Source organism: Poromitra crassiceps (genome assembly GCF_964638095.1).
Source record: "Poromitra crassiceps genome assembly, chromosome: 6".
Taxonomy (NCBI): Eukaryota; Metazoa; Chordata; class Actinopteri; order Beryciformes; family Melamphaidae; genus Poromitra; species Poromitra crassiceps.
This window is the reverse complement of record NC_139627.1, coordinates 365,001-378,039: the sequence shown is the minus strand read 5'-3', so window position 1 is coordinate 378,039 and position 13,039 is coordinate 365,001. Positions and strand designations below refer to the sequence as shown.

At 45.3% G+C, this 13,039-nt stretch overlaps 2 protein-coding genes across 2 annotated transcripts in view; both read left to right on the top strand.

Moving 5' to 3' along the window:
- Nucleotides 1-205: 205 nt before the first annotated feature.
- Nucleotides 206-7,404, top strand: ddost (dolichyl-diphosphooligosaccharide--protein glycosyltransferase subunit (non-catalytic); the record flags this gene model as incomplete). The annotated part of the gene is made up of 11 exons (XM_083638865.1): nucleotides 206-422; nucleotides 1,044-1,154; nucleotides 1,259-1,345; nucleotides 1,507-1,610; nucleotides 1,698-1,792; nucleotides 2,986-3,079; nucleotides 3,683-3,831; nucleotides 4,448-4,595; nucleotides 5,867-5,987; nucleotides 6,200-6,306; nucleotides 6,724-7,404. The coding sequence occupies 11 exons, from the start codon at nucleotides 206-208 to the stop codon at nucleotides 6,871-6,873; spliced, it is 1,383 nt and encodes a 460-aa protein (XP_083494991.1). The 3' UTR covers nucleotides 6,874-7,404.
- Nucleotides 7,405-11,665: 4,261 nt separating this feature from the next.
- The window catches only part of plekhm2 (pleckstrin homology domain containing, family M (with RUN domain) member 2), a 33,567-nt gene continuing 32,193 nt past the window's right edge, over nucleotides 11,666-13,039 (top strand). The window contains exon 1 of the mRNA XM_083639223.1: nucleotides 11,666-11,787. Within this exon, the coding sequence (XP_083495349.1) occupies nucleotides 11,728-11,787 (60 nt within the window). The 5' untranslated portion in view covers nucleotides 11,666-11,727. The remainder of the gene's footprint in view (nucleotides 11,788-13,039) is intronic.

The window sequence follows — 13,039 nt, the reverse complement described above, 5'->3', positions numbered from 1 at the left end:
CTAGGGCGGGCTCTAGGCCGGAACCAGTAGGGTGACAAAATCAATTGTGGGCGGGAGCCAGGCTCTTTCTCGCCGAGAAGAGCCTGGTGACGCGAGGTTACCCTGGGTGCCTTCAGAGCGACGCGTTCCTCTCTGTGATTGGCTGAACCGCCGGGTCAAAGTTGAGCTGACAGCTTACGCTGACGTCGCCTTCTTCTGCAGCAAAATGGCGGCGTTGACAGTAGTCATGCAGACGAGCCGCTCCAGTTCGACATTATCGTCCAGAAAGCGGACGGGTTCGGGACTTTTGGGCAGCACGGGTGTGTTGTTGCTGTCGTTAGCCTGCATGCTGCACTGTGCGGCGGCCGACGGAAAAACTCTGGTGCTGCTGGACAACCCCAACATCCGAGACACCCATTCAATCTTCTTCCGCAGTCTGGCAGGTCAGTGCCAAATGCTAGTGCTAATGTAGTGCTAATGTGTGGTTTGTAAGCCCAGATAACCTTACTATGTGCATGACCTAATGTGCCGTCAAGTTCACAAACACTGTTCACACACAGCCTTTTGGGCTCCATCTTGGAAACTTCAGTCTGCTATCTTTGCGTCGATGCGTACGTCTGTCTTATGTAGCCCTTTTCACAGCAACAGTTTTTGAGGGGGTAAAGCAGGCTGCAGATGTAACCAATAACATTAAGGCCCCGGCACTGAAACACCTGCTTTACCACCTCAAAACGGTTGCTGTCAAACAGTGTATCATTCTCACTCTATTGATATGAGTTATTTGGGGGTTGGATGATTGGAATCTCTCCACTCAGCAGTGGTGGAGATGACCAGGTTTGACTCTGGGAACCCTATGTTGTGGCCCCCCGGACGTGGTCCAGACGACCACCCCCCTCCCCCCTTATAGTGGTTGCTACCTACCATGATCATATTCCATCGTTGATGTGCTCGTCAGGCGATCATAAATCGCTGTACTATAAAACTGCTCTATATACATTTTTGTGAGCTGACTTACACTTGTCTACGTTTTTCAGTGAAGCTGATACTGCGTCTCTCCTTTGCAGATCGTGGCTTTGACATCACATTCAAGACGGCAGACGATCCTTCCCTATCTCTGATCAAATACGGCCAGTTCCTGTATGACCATCTAATCCTCTTCTCACCGTCAGTCGAAGGTACATTTCACACTTTGAACTCAAATGCAAGTTTCCAGCTTAAGTACTTTTGCTTTCTTTGTTGATGCAATCAACATGCTTACATTCTTTCCTCTTGTTTGCAGACTTTGGGGGAAATATCAACGTGGAGACTATCACTTCCTTCATTGACGGTGGAGGCAACGTCCTGGTTGCTGCCAATTCTGATATTGGTCAGTTTCAAGCAGTGCAAAGATCAATTTTAAACCTACCATTCATTTTGGAAGCAACTGGCTCTACAGGGCTGTGTTATTGTTTGAACATAATTTTAAATGTGAGATTTTGCAAGCTTTAGCTCTGTAACGTTTAGTAATACCCTTGTCCTGTTTTGTAGGCGACCCTCTCAGGGAGCTGGGCAGTGAGTGTGGCATTGAGTTTGATGAGGAGAAAACCGCAGTCATTGACCATCACAACTACGATGTGTCCGACCCCGGAGAGGTAAGCAGAACTGGAGGGAACTCTTGAAACATGAGACCTGTAAACGTTGCCAGTCCCAAACACCTGACCAAACCTTCTTGTCTCCAGCACACCATGATCGTCGCTGATCCGGAAAACCTGTTGAAAGCGCCTACTATTGTTGGCAAACCCACCAACAAGCCCATTCTGTTCAAGGGTGTTGGGTAAGTATAGCTGTACACACTTTAACATGAGTAGGATGGATGATATCGACACGTCATCGCTTTCAAATGAAATGTCAACATCGGCCCGAAACAAAAAACCTCTGCTGATATGACAAACAGATAAAACAACGCTTCACATTTCTCCCACAGACCATGCTGCCACTTGGGTAGAAATGCGCACACAGCGGTTAATAATCTAGTTAATAATCAGTTAGTAATCCTATAGTAAATGAACTAAACATTATAGAAAAATATATTTTATGCAGTGTGTCTGTGAGCATGACTCGGGAAGGACTTAAAGCGCGGCATCGCCCCCCCTGCAGCTCGCCGAGCTGGCTTGCAGCTCGCATATGCAGCTCGGCTGCTGCATGGCCTCGCCTGCTTTATTGGCGCGCGCAATGTCTCTCTCTCTCCCCCCCCTCTCTCTCCCTCTTCTCTGCCCTTCTCTCTCTCCCTCAGTCTCTCACATGTGTGTGTGTGTCACTGATGACATCATCAGTGATGTCACAATGATGTCAAAATGCCTATGTATGACATCACTGATGTCATTAGGTTAGGGGTTCCCAAATTTTTCCATCCATGTGCCACTACGTACCAAACCAAATTTATCAGGGACCACTTCCACTGCGTATACCAACCAGCAGAAGCAGCAGAAAGGCTGAATGACAATATAAGGCTACTTACTAGCTGGTTCAAAATGGACACACACGCACGCACGCACACACACCTGCCAACATTAGGCTGTGAAAAAGAGGACCCCTTTGAAAATGTTTTTTTTACCTTCCCAAAGTTTAGCCTAACTTTGGAGTGTTATTTAGCTAGCTTCCTGACAAACTAGCATGACATGGTTGGTACCAATCGATTCCTTAGGTCTTCTAGTTTCATATGAATCTAGAAACGGCACTCTGGCTTTAATACTGAGCCTGCTGCAGCCTCTGAAAGTAAATGTTCAAAATTGTGATATTTCCCAAATATCGCGATATTTCCGTAAATCGGCCCAATCCGGCTACTCCTCAAATAGAAACTGAATACCTCCCCAAGGAACGCTAATCAGATTTCCACTATACAATACATCTGTTGACTATAATGTATACCGTTGCTTTGGCAACTTGTACTCTGGTATTTCATGCCAATAAAGACAATTGGAATTGAATGCATTTGAGCTTCACTTGCATGCCCCCCTCTTCTTCCAGCATGGTGGCAGACCCAGACAACCCTCTGGTCCTGGACATCCTCACTGGCTCCTCCACCTCCTACTCCTTCTTCCCTGACAGACCAATCTCTCAGGTAAGTCAGACCCATCTCTCAGGTAACACTGCACTGTAACTCCCTCACACTATGAGCTGACAGACCCAGATACTCAAGGTTTCTGGTATCGGACATGAAAAAGTGGTATCGTGCCATCCCTAGTCTGCGGGTGGGAAGCCAGTGGGGTGTGAGTCCTGGTCGCTGCACTAGTGCCTCCTCTGGTCGGTCGGGGCGCCTATCCCGGGGGGTGAGGAACTGGGGTGAATAGTGTGATCCTCCCACGTCCATGCCGGTGAAACTCCTCGCTGTCAGGTGAAAAGAAGCAGCTGGCGAGTGCACATGTATCGGAGGAAGCATGCGCTAGTCTACAACTCTCCCCAGATCGGCAGGGGTGGGTGGGAATTGGCCAAGTACAATTGGGGAGAAAAGAAAAACTCCAAATCAGACTCCCATTTGTGTTAGATTACACGTCTTGATGATATCACAGATTTTTGGCTTGAGAGTTGCTCATATTCACAAATATTGATTGGACTGTCAACAGGAACCCTCAAATGAAGTGCTATTGATATTGTGATTTTTTTTAAGCCATCCATCAGTCAAATGTGCTTTGTGTTGTGACTAACCTCTGTCTCATGTCTCCAGTACCCCCACGCTGTGGGCAAGAACACCCTGCTGATCGCCGGCCTGCAGGCCAGGAACAACGCCCGTGTGGTTTTCAGTGGCTCAATGCACTTCTTCAGTGACGCCTTCTTCAACTCCCCTGTACAGAAGGCCACCCCCGGCTCCCACAGGTATGCCTTCTCCACCACTTCAAATCCAACAGCAATAGTTCTGCTTCCAATACATTGTTACTGTCAGCTTACTTTGCCATATTTGAGGTACACATGTATGGATAAGAAAGTGAGGTCGAAGCTGCAGTTCCTGTAACTTTAAAGTCCCTGGAAACCAAAAATAAATGTTTTTCACACCACAGAAAAATTAATGATTAAATGATTAAAAATGTCAAGTACTGTATATACAATTAGGTTTCAAAATCATGAAAAATAAGCAGTATTCTCTGCTCTGAAACTATGGGGGCATGTCTGCTGAAGTGCTCCCAGTGCTGTGTTATTATGGAACCCACTGGAGTTTTGGGCAGAACACGCCCTGCGCCTGCGTGACAGACATTGGCCTTGGGGCTGTTGCGTTCCAGCCAAAAAACGTCATCAGAACGTATCACTGAAATTCAGGTTCAACCAGTGTAGCACTGATCAATATATGAGCAGTCTAACTGCATCCTATCAGTACTGGAGGACGGACACTGCCTGGACCATATCTGATTTGTAATAAAAATCAAAATATCTGCCCTCCTTGTCATGGTCTTTGTTGATAATATCTTCCCTCTTGTGGTGGTTTTTGGTACTGTAGGCACGAGCAGACGGGGAACATGGAGCTGGCCGAGGCTCTGTCCCGCTGGGTGTTCAAGGAGGCCGGAGTCCTCAGGGTGGGGGCCGTGAGCCATCACCCCAAGGGAGAGAGCAGTCCCCCCGCAGCCTACACCATCACCGACCTCGTGGTGAGTTCAACATCTCAGAGGTCATCATCACTCTGGGGGCGTCTGGGTGGTATCGAACTAAAAGCACTCGCCTACCATCACAGAGACCCAGCTTCAATTCCCGGCAGCGGTACTTCCAGCTTGGTCAGACGTTCCTAACAGACTAGAGATGCGCGGGCCGCAGTTATAACCGCGCTAACCGCGGATATAAAAATAAAGATTCTGATTAATAGCTGCTGGGTTGCGGCGGGCGGGTGAAATGATGTATCATTATTGAGGAAAATTAATATTAATTACATTCTCTATTATGAACATATTTTAAGCTTCATTTTTCGTCAGGCACCTTATTAGCCGAGTATGTTGGGAATGGGATCAAGCAAAGGACCCCAAAGGACCAAGGCAGTGGTAAACACCAGCCATGCGGTCAACGTCAATGGGATGCCTCGCGTTCTTCGTCTATATAAGGTAAATTATGTCACCAGATCGTCAAACAGGAGTGCATGCTAATGGCAGAGAAGACACGTTTGTATTTTCCCCCTACGATGAGGCCAATCCAGTCATGATGCTAAATCTATCCAGTAGGCTATCTAGCCTAGCAGGCTATATGAGGGTGAGTGAAGTGCTGGACATGTAATCTGAGTCCAACAGCGTGGAAGTTTACCTGGACTGCAACGATTCGCACGGGAGGCAGCAGAAACAGTCAGTCCGTCTGCCCAATGCGAGACTCCCTGCTGGATTTAAAAGGCTATATAGTGGTGTGAAATGTCGGGTGCACGGTGGGCGCAGATCTATAAATAGGAAATAATTATCTGGGTTGGATGGCGGGCGGATGGTTTATGCAGACATACATACATAAGGATGGTTTATGCAGACATACATACATAAGGATGGCATAAAAGCTCATCCGCCCATCTCTACTACAGACACAATTGGCCGTGTCTGCAGGTGAGAAGCCGGTATGTGTCCTGGTCGTTGCACTAGTGCCTCCTCTGGTCGGTCGGGGGCACCTGTTTGGGGGTAAGGGGAACTTGGGGGAATAGCATGATCCTCCTGCACATGTAACTGCACATGTATCGGAGGAAGCATGTGCTAGTCTACAACTCTCCCCAAATCGGCAGAGGGGGTGGAGCAACGGCTGGGACATCAGGGGGAATTGTCCAAGGACAATTGGGGAAGAAAAATGGGGGGGATCTGGGGAGGAGCAGTGTGGCTTCACTCAGATTTTTTCTTTTTCTTTCTTGTTTTCTCTCTCTTTTTGATTGAATGAATGTGAACCTCTCTCTCCCACACAGGAGTACAGCATTGTCATTGAGATGCTGGCCGAGGGCCGCTGGGTTCCCTTTGATGGAGATGATATCCAGCTGGAGTTTGTGAGAATCGATCCCTTCGTCAGGACGTACCTCAAGAAAAATGGTATGAAGTTGTACTGTAGTTATGACAGGTTTGCTTTGAAAACATGGTTGCTTGAATGCTGAAAAATGAAATGTGTAAGGTTAACAGCTTGATGATTTTGGGGACATGAACTGCCCTTTGTTGAAGTTATATACTGTAGATCTACTATAAAAATCACAAGAAAGCTATCTATCATCATCATCTAGTTAAATGTTGTGGTGTCTTTCTACTAGGAGGCAAATACAGCATCACGTTCACGCTGCCGGACGTGTATGGAGTCTTCCAGTTCAAGGTGGACTACAACAGACTGGGATACACACACCTCTACTCCTCCACTCAGGTCAGTTGATCAGAAATTGTGTCAGATAGATAGCTAGATATAGCTCACTTCTCAAGAGAAGAAAAATACCTACAGACATTGTACTATTAGGCTACTTCAATCATTGAAGTAGCCTTAAGTTAAATGGCACTGAATCATAACGCAAGCTACGTTTCGATGTTCCAGACCTTTGCTTGAGGACATTTTCTCTAACTGGACCTCTTTGAATTTGAATTGAGTGCCCCTGCTCTATAAGCTATACGTGATGCTGGGAGCATCACGTTAATTAACCTAAGCTTTGGCCACTTTTGATCGACAGCCACTATTTGCCTAAACCCTGGGAGAAATACCTGTTGTTTCTGGTGCATTTAACACATATGCTGTGATGTACAGGAGGCTGACTGACTTGCACACGTGTTGTCTCTGTGTTTGCTGCAGGTGTCTGTGCGTCCGCTGCAGCACACTCAGTATGAGCGCTTCATCCCCTCAGCCTTCCCGTACTACGCCAGCGTCTTCTCCATGATGGCAGGCCTCTTTGTCTTCAGCGTGGTCTTCCTGCACATGAAGGAGAAGGAGAAGTCGGACTGAGGCACAGACGCAAGATGGAAGATTTGGCATTTTGGTGTGCAGAGTGGAAATGGAAGGCCTTGGAGAATCTTGTGGCAGAGACTTGGACTGCAGTCCTCTGAGAAAATATTGTTTCTGTTGGGTTACTGGGGTATTCAGCTAATAAGGGGTTCAGAGGCCAAAAGGGGTGCTCAATCATTACATGCCATGGTTGGGATTTTTTTTTGTACTTAAAAAAAAAGAAAAGATAAGAAATGCCATTCTTGTGAATCAAATCACTCAAAAGCCTGTACACATTCTGAGTTCAGTCAGGATTGTATATAGTTTCTTTATGTGGGATACAGTTATCTAGCAGAGCACTTGACTTGTCGTGGAACATCTCACAAATCCAAATTAAATTTGATTCCCTATTTTGAGGATCAGGAAAGCTTGATGTGGTAACTACATGCACTGAATATTCTTCTGACTGATCACATTTGTTTCTGTTGAGACTGTATTGTGTTTGCAGCAAACGTTGGATTCATTCCAAACTGCAATAAAATATTGACATTCCACTCTAAGGTTCCCTGCTCACGGCGTTTGAAAAAGTATGTAAGTGACATCTTTTGTGACAGTTCCTAAAACATGAAAGAAACTGTATCCTCAACTTAACAGCTGCTTTACTTAACCATGCATGTATAATACATGCACATGTGACTGACATGCGTGTCGGGAAGCTGACGTAATGGTCAGTCACACCCTTGTCACCAATCTTGTCGAGAATCTACTGGTCAATTCGGCTTACACCTGATCCATGCATTGTCCCATCAATCAAATATTAACTTGTAGAATCGGTCCACACTAAGGTGTGTTTTGGTGAAAGACCTTGAGGTGAACCACTTATGTACTGCACTAATTTATACATAATATGTACAGTTAGAGGACTTAAAATGTCCTTATTGTGATGTCGCATTTTTTGGTCTAATATCGTTGAAATATATTTTTGCTAAAGCTTGTAGGCTAACTAACTTCATAATTTTAACCCTTTAAGTGCCAGCTTGTTTACAGAGTGCCACTGTTTTTACAACGTTAATTTTGATCTCTGTTGTACCGTGTCGGATACAAAATCCCATTATAAAGTCCATAAATGCTGAACAAAAGTTTTTAAAAAATCCACGGAATCATGAATTCTATGATGTTAGACCAGGGATACTCAACTTGCTTTGCCCAGGGGCCACTTTTGCAAAATGACAGGAGGCCAGGGGCCAGTGATAAACATTTTTGTAATGGATTGTAGGTTTTTGGGTGCCAGCCGGAGTGTTTTAATATTGTTACACTGCTATGAACCCACATAGCCTCAATCTGAACCACCAAGCAGAATGCAAACAAATAATCAAAGCAATAATCAGCGACGATGCAAACAGGGAAGTTCAATATAAATTTGGTGTATTGGAGGTACAGTATAATGAAAACCACTCAAGAAATGATGTCCTTTACATGCAAGTCCAAATTATCAACCAAACTATATAGATGCTATTCACCAAGAGTCAAAACAAAACAAAAGTTAAAAATTCTGTGTTCAATTCGGTAAACCCTCTTCCCAAACAAAATTAAATGAGTTAAGTACATATACAGTAAGTGTCTGGGTGGCAAGGAGGCGGCAATATTTGATAATTTATCTGGAGCTCAGTCAAACTTAGTTTGATGTTAGTTTTCATTGTGAATTAGAAAATGCTTGGGGGGCCACCACCCTATCGCGGGCCGATATAGTATCAGTGTGTTAGGCATTCTTCCTGGACTCAGTTGGTTTCAAATTTAGTTTTTACATGTGTGGAAGTGCAAAAATGTCAGTTTTTGTGTTTTTGTTTTTATTTATAACTACTATAGGCATCTTGCGCGCTTGATTCCTAGGCTTGCACACTGCGTGGGCTCGCTAGCTCGGCCTTGTCTGCCCTGCTGCTCGCTGGGCTGGCCGTGCAGCTCGCATACGCAGCTCGGCTGCTGCGTGTCCTCGCCTGATTTATTGGCATGAACAGCGCACAATTGCTCAACTTTGCATCACTGATTCCCAATTGATCGTGTGTAACCAAAAACCACAATTGCTCGAGTGACATCACTGATGATGTCACAATGCCTATGACATCATCAGTGCCTATGACATCATCTCATAAGGTGATTTTGGTCAATGATTTCACTGATGACATCACTGATGATGTCCTAGACATTGTGACGGCGGAGGGCGAAAACACCCTTAGGTGTGTGCACTGATGATGTCACAATGCCTAAGACACTGATGTCACAAGATGATTTTGCTATTATGACATCACTGATGTCATTAATCTTATGACATCACTGATTACATTATCCAGTCTTATGACATCGCTGATATTACGTTGAATCGCTGTGCTCCGCATACTACATATGACAGAGAGCTCTGCAGCATGCAGTAAGGTAGTGTATCAGCGTAAGAACTCTCATGGGTCTGGCGTCGAGACTACAATGCCTATTGGCCCAATTCCACAGCAGCTAGTAGCGCGGTCCCGCTCCGCTCGACTCGACTTTTGGTCTCATCCCACCATCAAAAACCGGCCCAGCACGGTTTGATTTAAGGCCGAGTCGTGCTACTTTTGGTCCCTGCCTCGTCGGGGTACTTCGGGCTGGCGAGTAGGTCCCAAATGGTGACGTAAAACTCTGATGGCTACTGATTGGTCAGAGAGAATCGTGTTTACTCTGTCTACTGACTGTCAATGCAATGCTGGCGGCTGCATACCAGTTTAGTGGTCTTACCTTATCTTCTGTTATGTATATTTCCATCAGTATTTTGTGTCGCTGCCTTCACCTCCGGTGAAATAAAATCGTGGCGGGTGTTCAATTGTCTGAGAAAAAAGTCCGCTGCTCGCTCAGGGAGCTCTGTAGCTGAGTGGAGGCTGCAGCGCTCCGCTAGGCCGCAGCGGGTTTTTGGAAGCCCCGGTCTTGCCTGGTGAGAGGCTGCGGGGTAGAGGCTTCACTCTGTTGCGCCTCTCCCGTCCCCGCACAGCGCAGCATGCCTGTGATATCATTCTCTTGGCCGATTGTCACATTTGCCCATGTACACTGTAGGTCATTTAGAGGCACCAGTATTTCATAAACAGTTTAAAAGTTCTGTGGATGGATTTAATTGTAACGTTATGTTATAGCCGAAGGACAGATATGCGGTCGCTATTTTTAGACGACCAGCTGTGGGCGGGGGTGGGTGGGGGCCGATCGAGCGCCGGTCGAAGCAAAACATCCATCGAGTAAAGACGAGTGGAGCCGAGTGGGGACGAGCTGTGCAGGGCTGTTAAGTGTGGTGGGATTGAGCCATATGACACCATCAGTGGGACATCAATTGAAACAGAACAGATTGCCTACTTGCTCCCTTTTATAAATAATAATAAAGATAGATAGATAAATAGATTGGTGTTAAAGGGAAAATTGCATGTATTCGATCTCATGACTCAGTGGTACTGCAGAGGATTCGTCAGTTTTTTTTTCTTCCCTTCAATAGTAGCCCCGCTTACGGGGGGCTATCCAAAAATTGTGAATTATAAACGAGAAGCCTTCGCTCAGCAAACCTGCCGCTCGCGAGAGACCTAACGTTTAAAAGGACATAATGGTGGCATCTTGGCAACTGAGAGAGTGATTCAGCCACCTACTATTCTCATTGACGGTGCAACTAACCTGCTTGTTATGTCTTTATTTTACTATTTTGTTAAACACGGATTACTGCTTGAGCCATTTTAGGTCCACGGTTTAAGGTTATATATTATATAAACTACAGTAAGCTTATTATACTATCACGCGCAATGCATGATGGGTACTGGCCTTGAGTTGATATTTCTGGTTACGATAGGAATATTAAAAAGACCCTACCTAGCAAGCAAGAAAACGTCAAACCGCTGGATTGATTTTTGACAGCCCCTTTCAGGACTGTTGTCAATTGGAGCAAAAGTGACAATAGTCCTTAATTGACAACAGTCCTGAAAGGGACTGGATTTATGAATGGTGAGACTGAACCTAGCAGTGACGTCACCCCGGGCTGGTGGGGACGGAGACGCGTTCAGCAAAGAGCTGTGAATTCTGAATTGATGACACCGGCGGCAAAGACACCACACCAAACTCTAATTTGACTTGACGAAACAAACACTTTGCTCAACCAAGTTGCCGCTGAAAAGTTAACGTTAGTTGGGAAACGAAAAATCTTTTTAGCCATTGATGTAAAAAAAGAAAAGAAAAGAAAAAAGTCAGCGGCTAACGTGAGAAGAACGTTGCCGTCAGGCAAACTCTCCGTGACTGAGCAACAATTGTTCACCATTTCACTTCCGCTTTAGTAATTTTGCCTTCAAAATAAAGCGAGCTTTTTTACAATAAAAATTAAATTAGTAATCTTAACTATGAGACCCAACATAATTAATTTGGGGATTTTTAAGCATTTTCTGAAAATGGTTCCTTTAATGCCCTTCTGAGTGATGGGGGAATCTTCAGCAATACAACTTCACTTTGTGTGGCAAGTGGAATCAGTTCAATTTGTGTATTTTATCGAGTTTGAATGAATACTTCTATTTTGAAAATCCTGACTGGAAGTCGAAAATAAATTGTTGCTCACTTTATCCAGCCCAGGAAAAGTACAGGCTAACTGCATAATCGGCAAGTCCTTTGACCTAACGTTAGCGTGTCACAGCTACATTAGCAGCTATGTTTATTATTACTGTCGCTGTCTGATTCCGTGTGTACCGTTGACAGCCAATGTTGTTCGCAAACCATCAGTGTTGGAGGAGAAGCTAACGTTAGCTAGCTAAGGTGACGTTAGCTTTAGCAAAACAACAGCTAATGTTAGTCAGCTGACAGGCTGCTGCAGGCTGCCAACACAGAGCGCTGATGGATCAACTCAAAGTCAAGGACCGAATCCTGGAGAACATCTCCCTGTCTGTCAAGAAGGTAAGCCTCCAGAACACCTCCCTGTCTGTCAAGAAGGTAAGCCTCCAGAACACCTCCCTGTCTGTCAAGAAGGTAAACCTGGAGAACATCTCCCTGTCTGTCAAGAAGGTAAACCTGGAGAACATATCCCTGTCTGTCAAGAAGGTAAACCTGGAGAACATCTCCCTGTCTGTCAAGAAGGTACACCTGGAGAACATATCCCTGTCTGTCAAGAAGGTAAACCTGGAGAACATCTCTCTGTCTGTCAAGAAGGTAAACCTGGAGAACATCTCTCTGTCTGTCAAGAAGGTAAACCTGGAGAACATCTCCCTGTCTGTCAAGAAGGTAAACCTGGAGAACATCTCTCTGTCTGTCAAGAAGGTAAACCTGGAGAACATCTCCCTGTCTGTCAAGAAGGTAAACCTGGAGAACATCTCCCTGTCTGTCAAGAAGGTAAACCTGGAGAACATATCCCTGTCTGTCAAGAAGGTAAACCTGGAGAACATCTCCCTGTCTGTCAAGAAGGTAAACCTGGAGAACATCTCCCTGTCTGTCAAGAAGGTAAACCTGGAGAACATATCCCTGTCTGTCAAGAAGGTAAACCTGGAGAACATCTCCCTGTCTGTCAAGAAGGTAAACCTGGAGAACATCTCTCTGTCTGTCAAGAAGGTAAGCCTCCAGAACATATCCCTGTCTGTCAAGAAGGTAAACCTGGAGAACATATCCCTGTCTGTCAAGAAGGTAAGCCTCCAGAACATATCCCTGTCTGTCAAGAAGGTAAACCTGGAGAACATCTCTCTGTCTGTCAAGAAGGTAAACCTGGAGAACATATCCCTGTCTGTCAAGAAGGTAAACCTGGAGAACATCTCCCTGTCTGTCAAGGTAAGCCTGAGAACACCCTGTCTGTCAATAAGTTACGCCTAGAGAACATCCCCCTGTCTGTCATGAAGGTAAACCTGGAGAACATCTCTCTGTCTGTCAAGAAGGTAAACCTGGAGAACATCTCTCTGTCTGTTAAGAAGGTAAGCTCACATCTACTGCACTAGTTTGCTATCTTCACCCATGTGATTTCATTTAGAAACTTTGTCTGCCAAAGGGGGCAATTTCCAAGTCAAGTAAGGTCCACAGACAGTCCCACTTAGCTCGCAGTCTGTGACGAGTGAAGGTCCTTGCTACTAATGATATCAACAAAACAAGCTTATCCTTGGCTTTATGGACTTCTTAATCTTCATGTTTTACAATTTCCAGCATTTCGGTTGTCATGTTCTGGGTT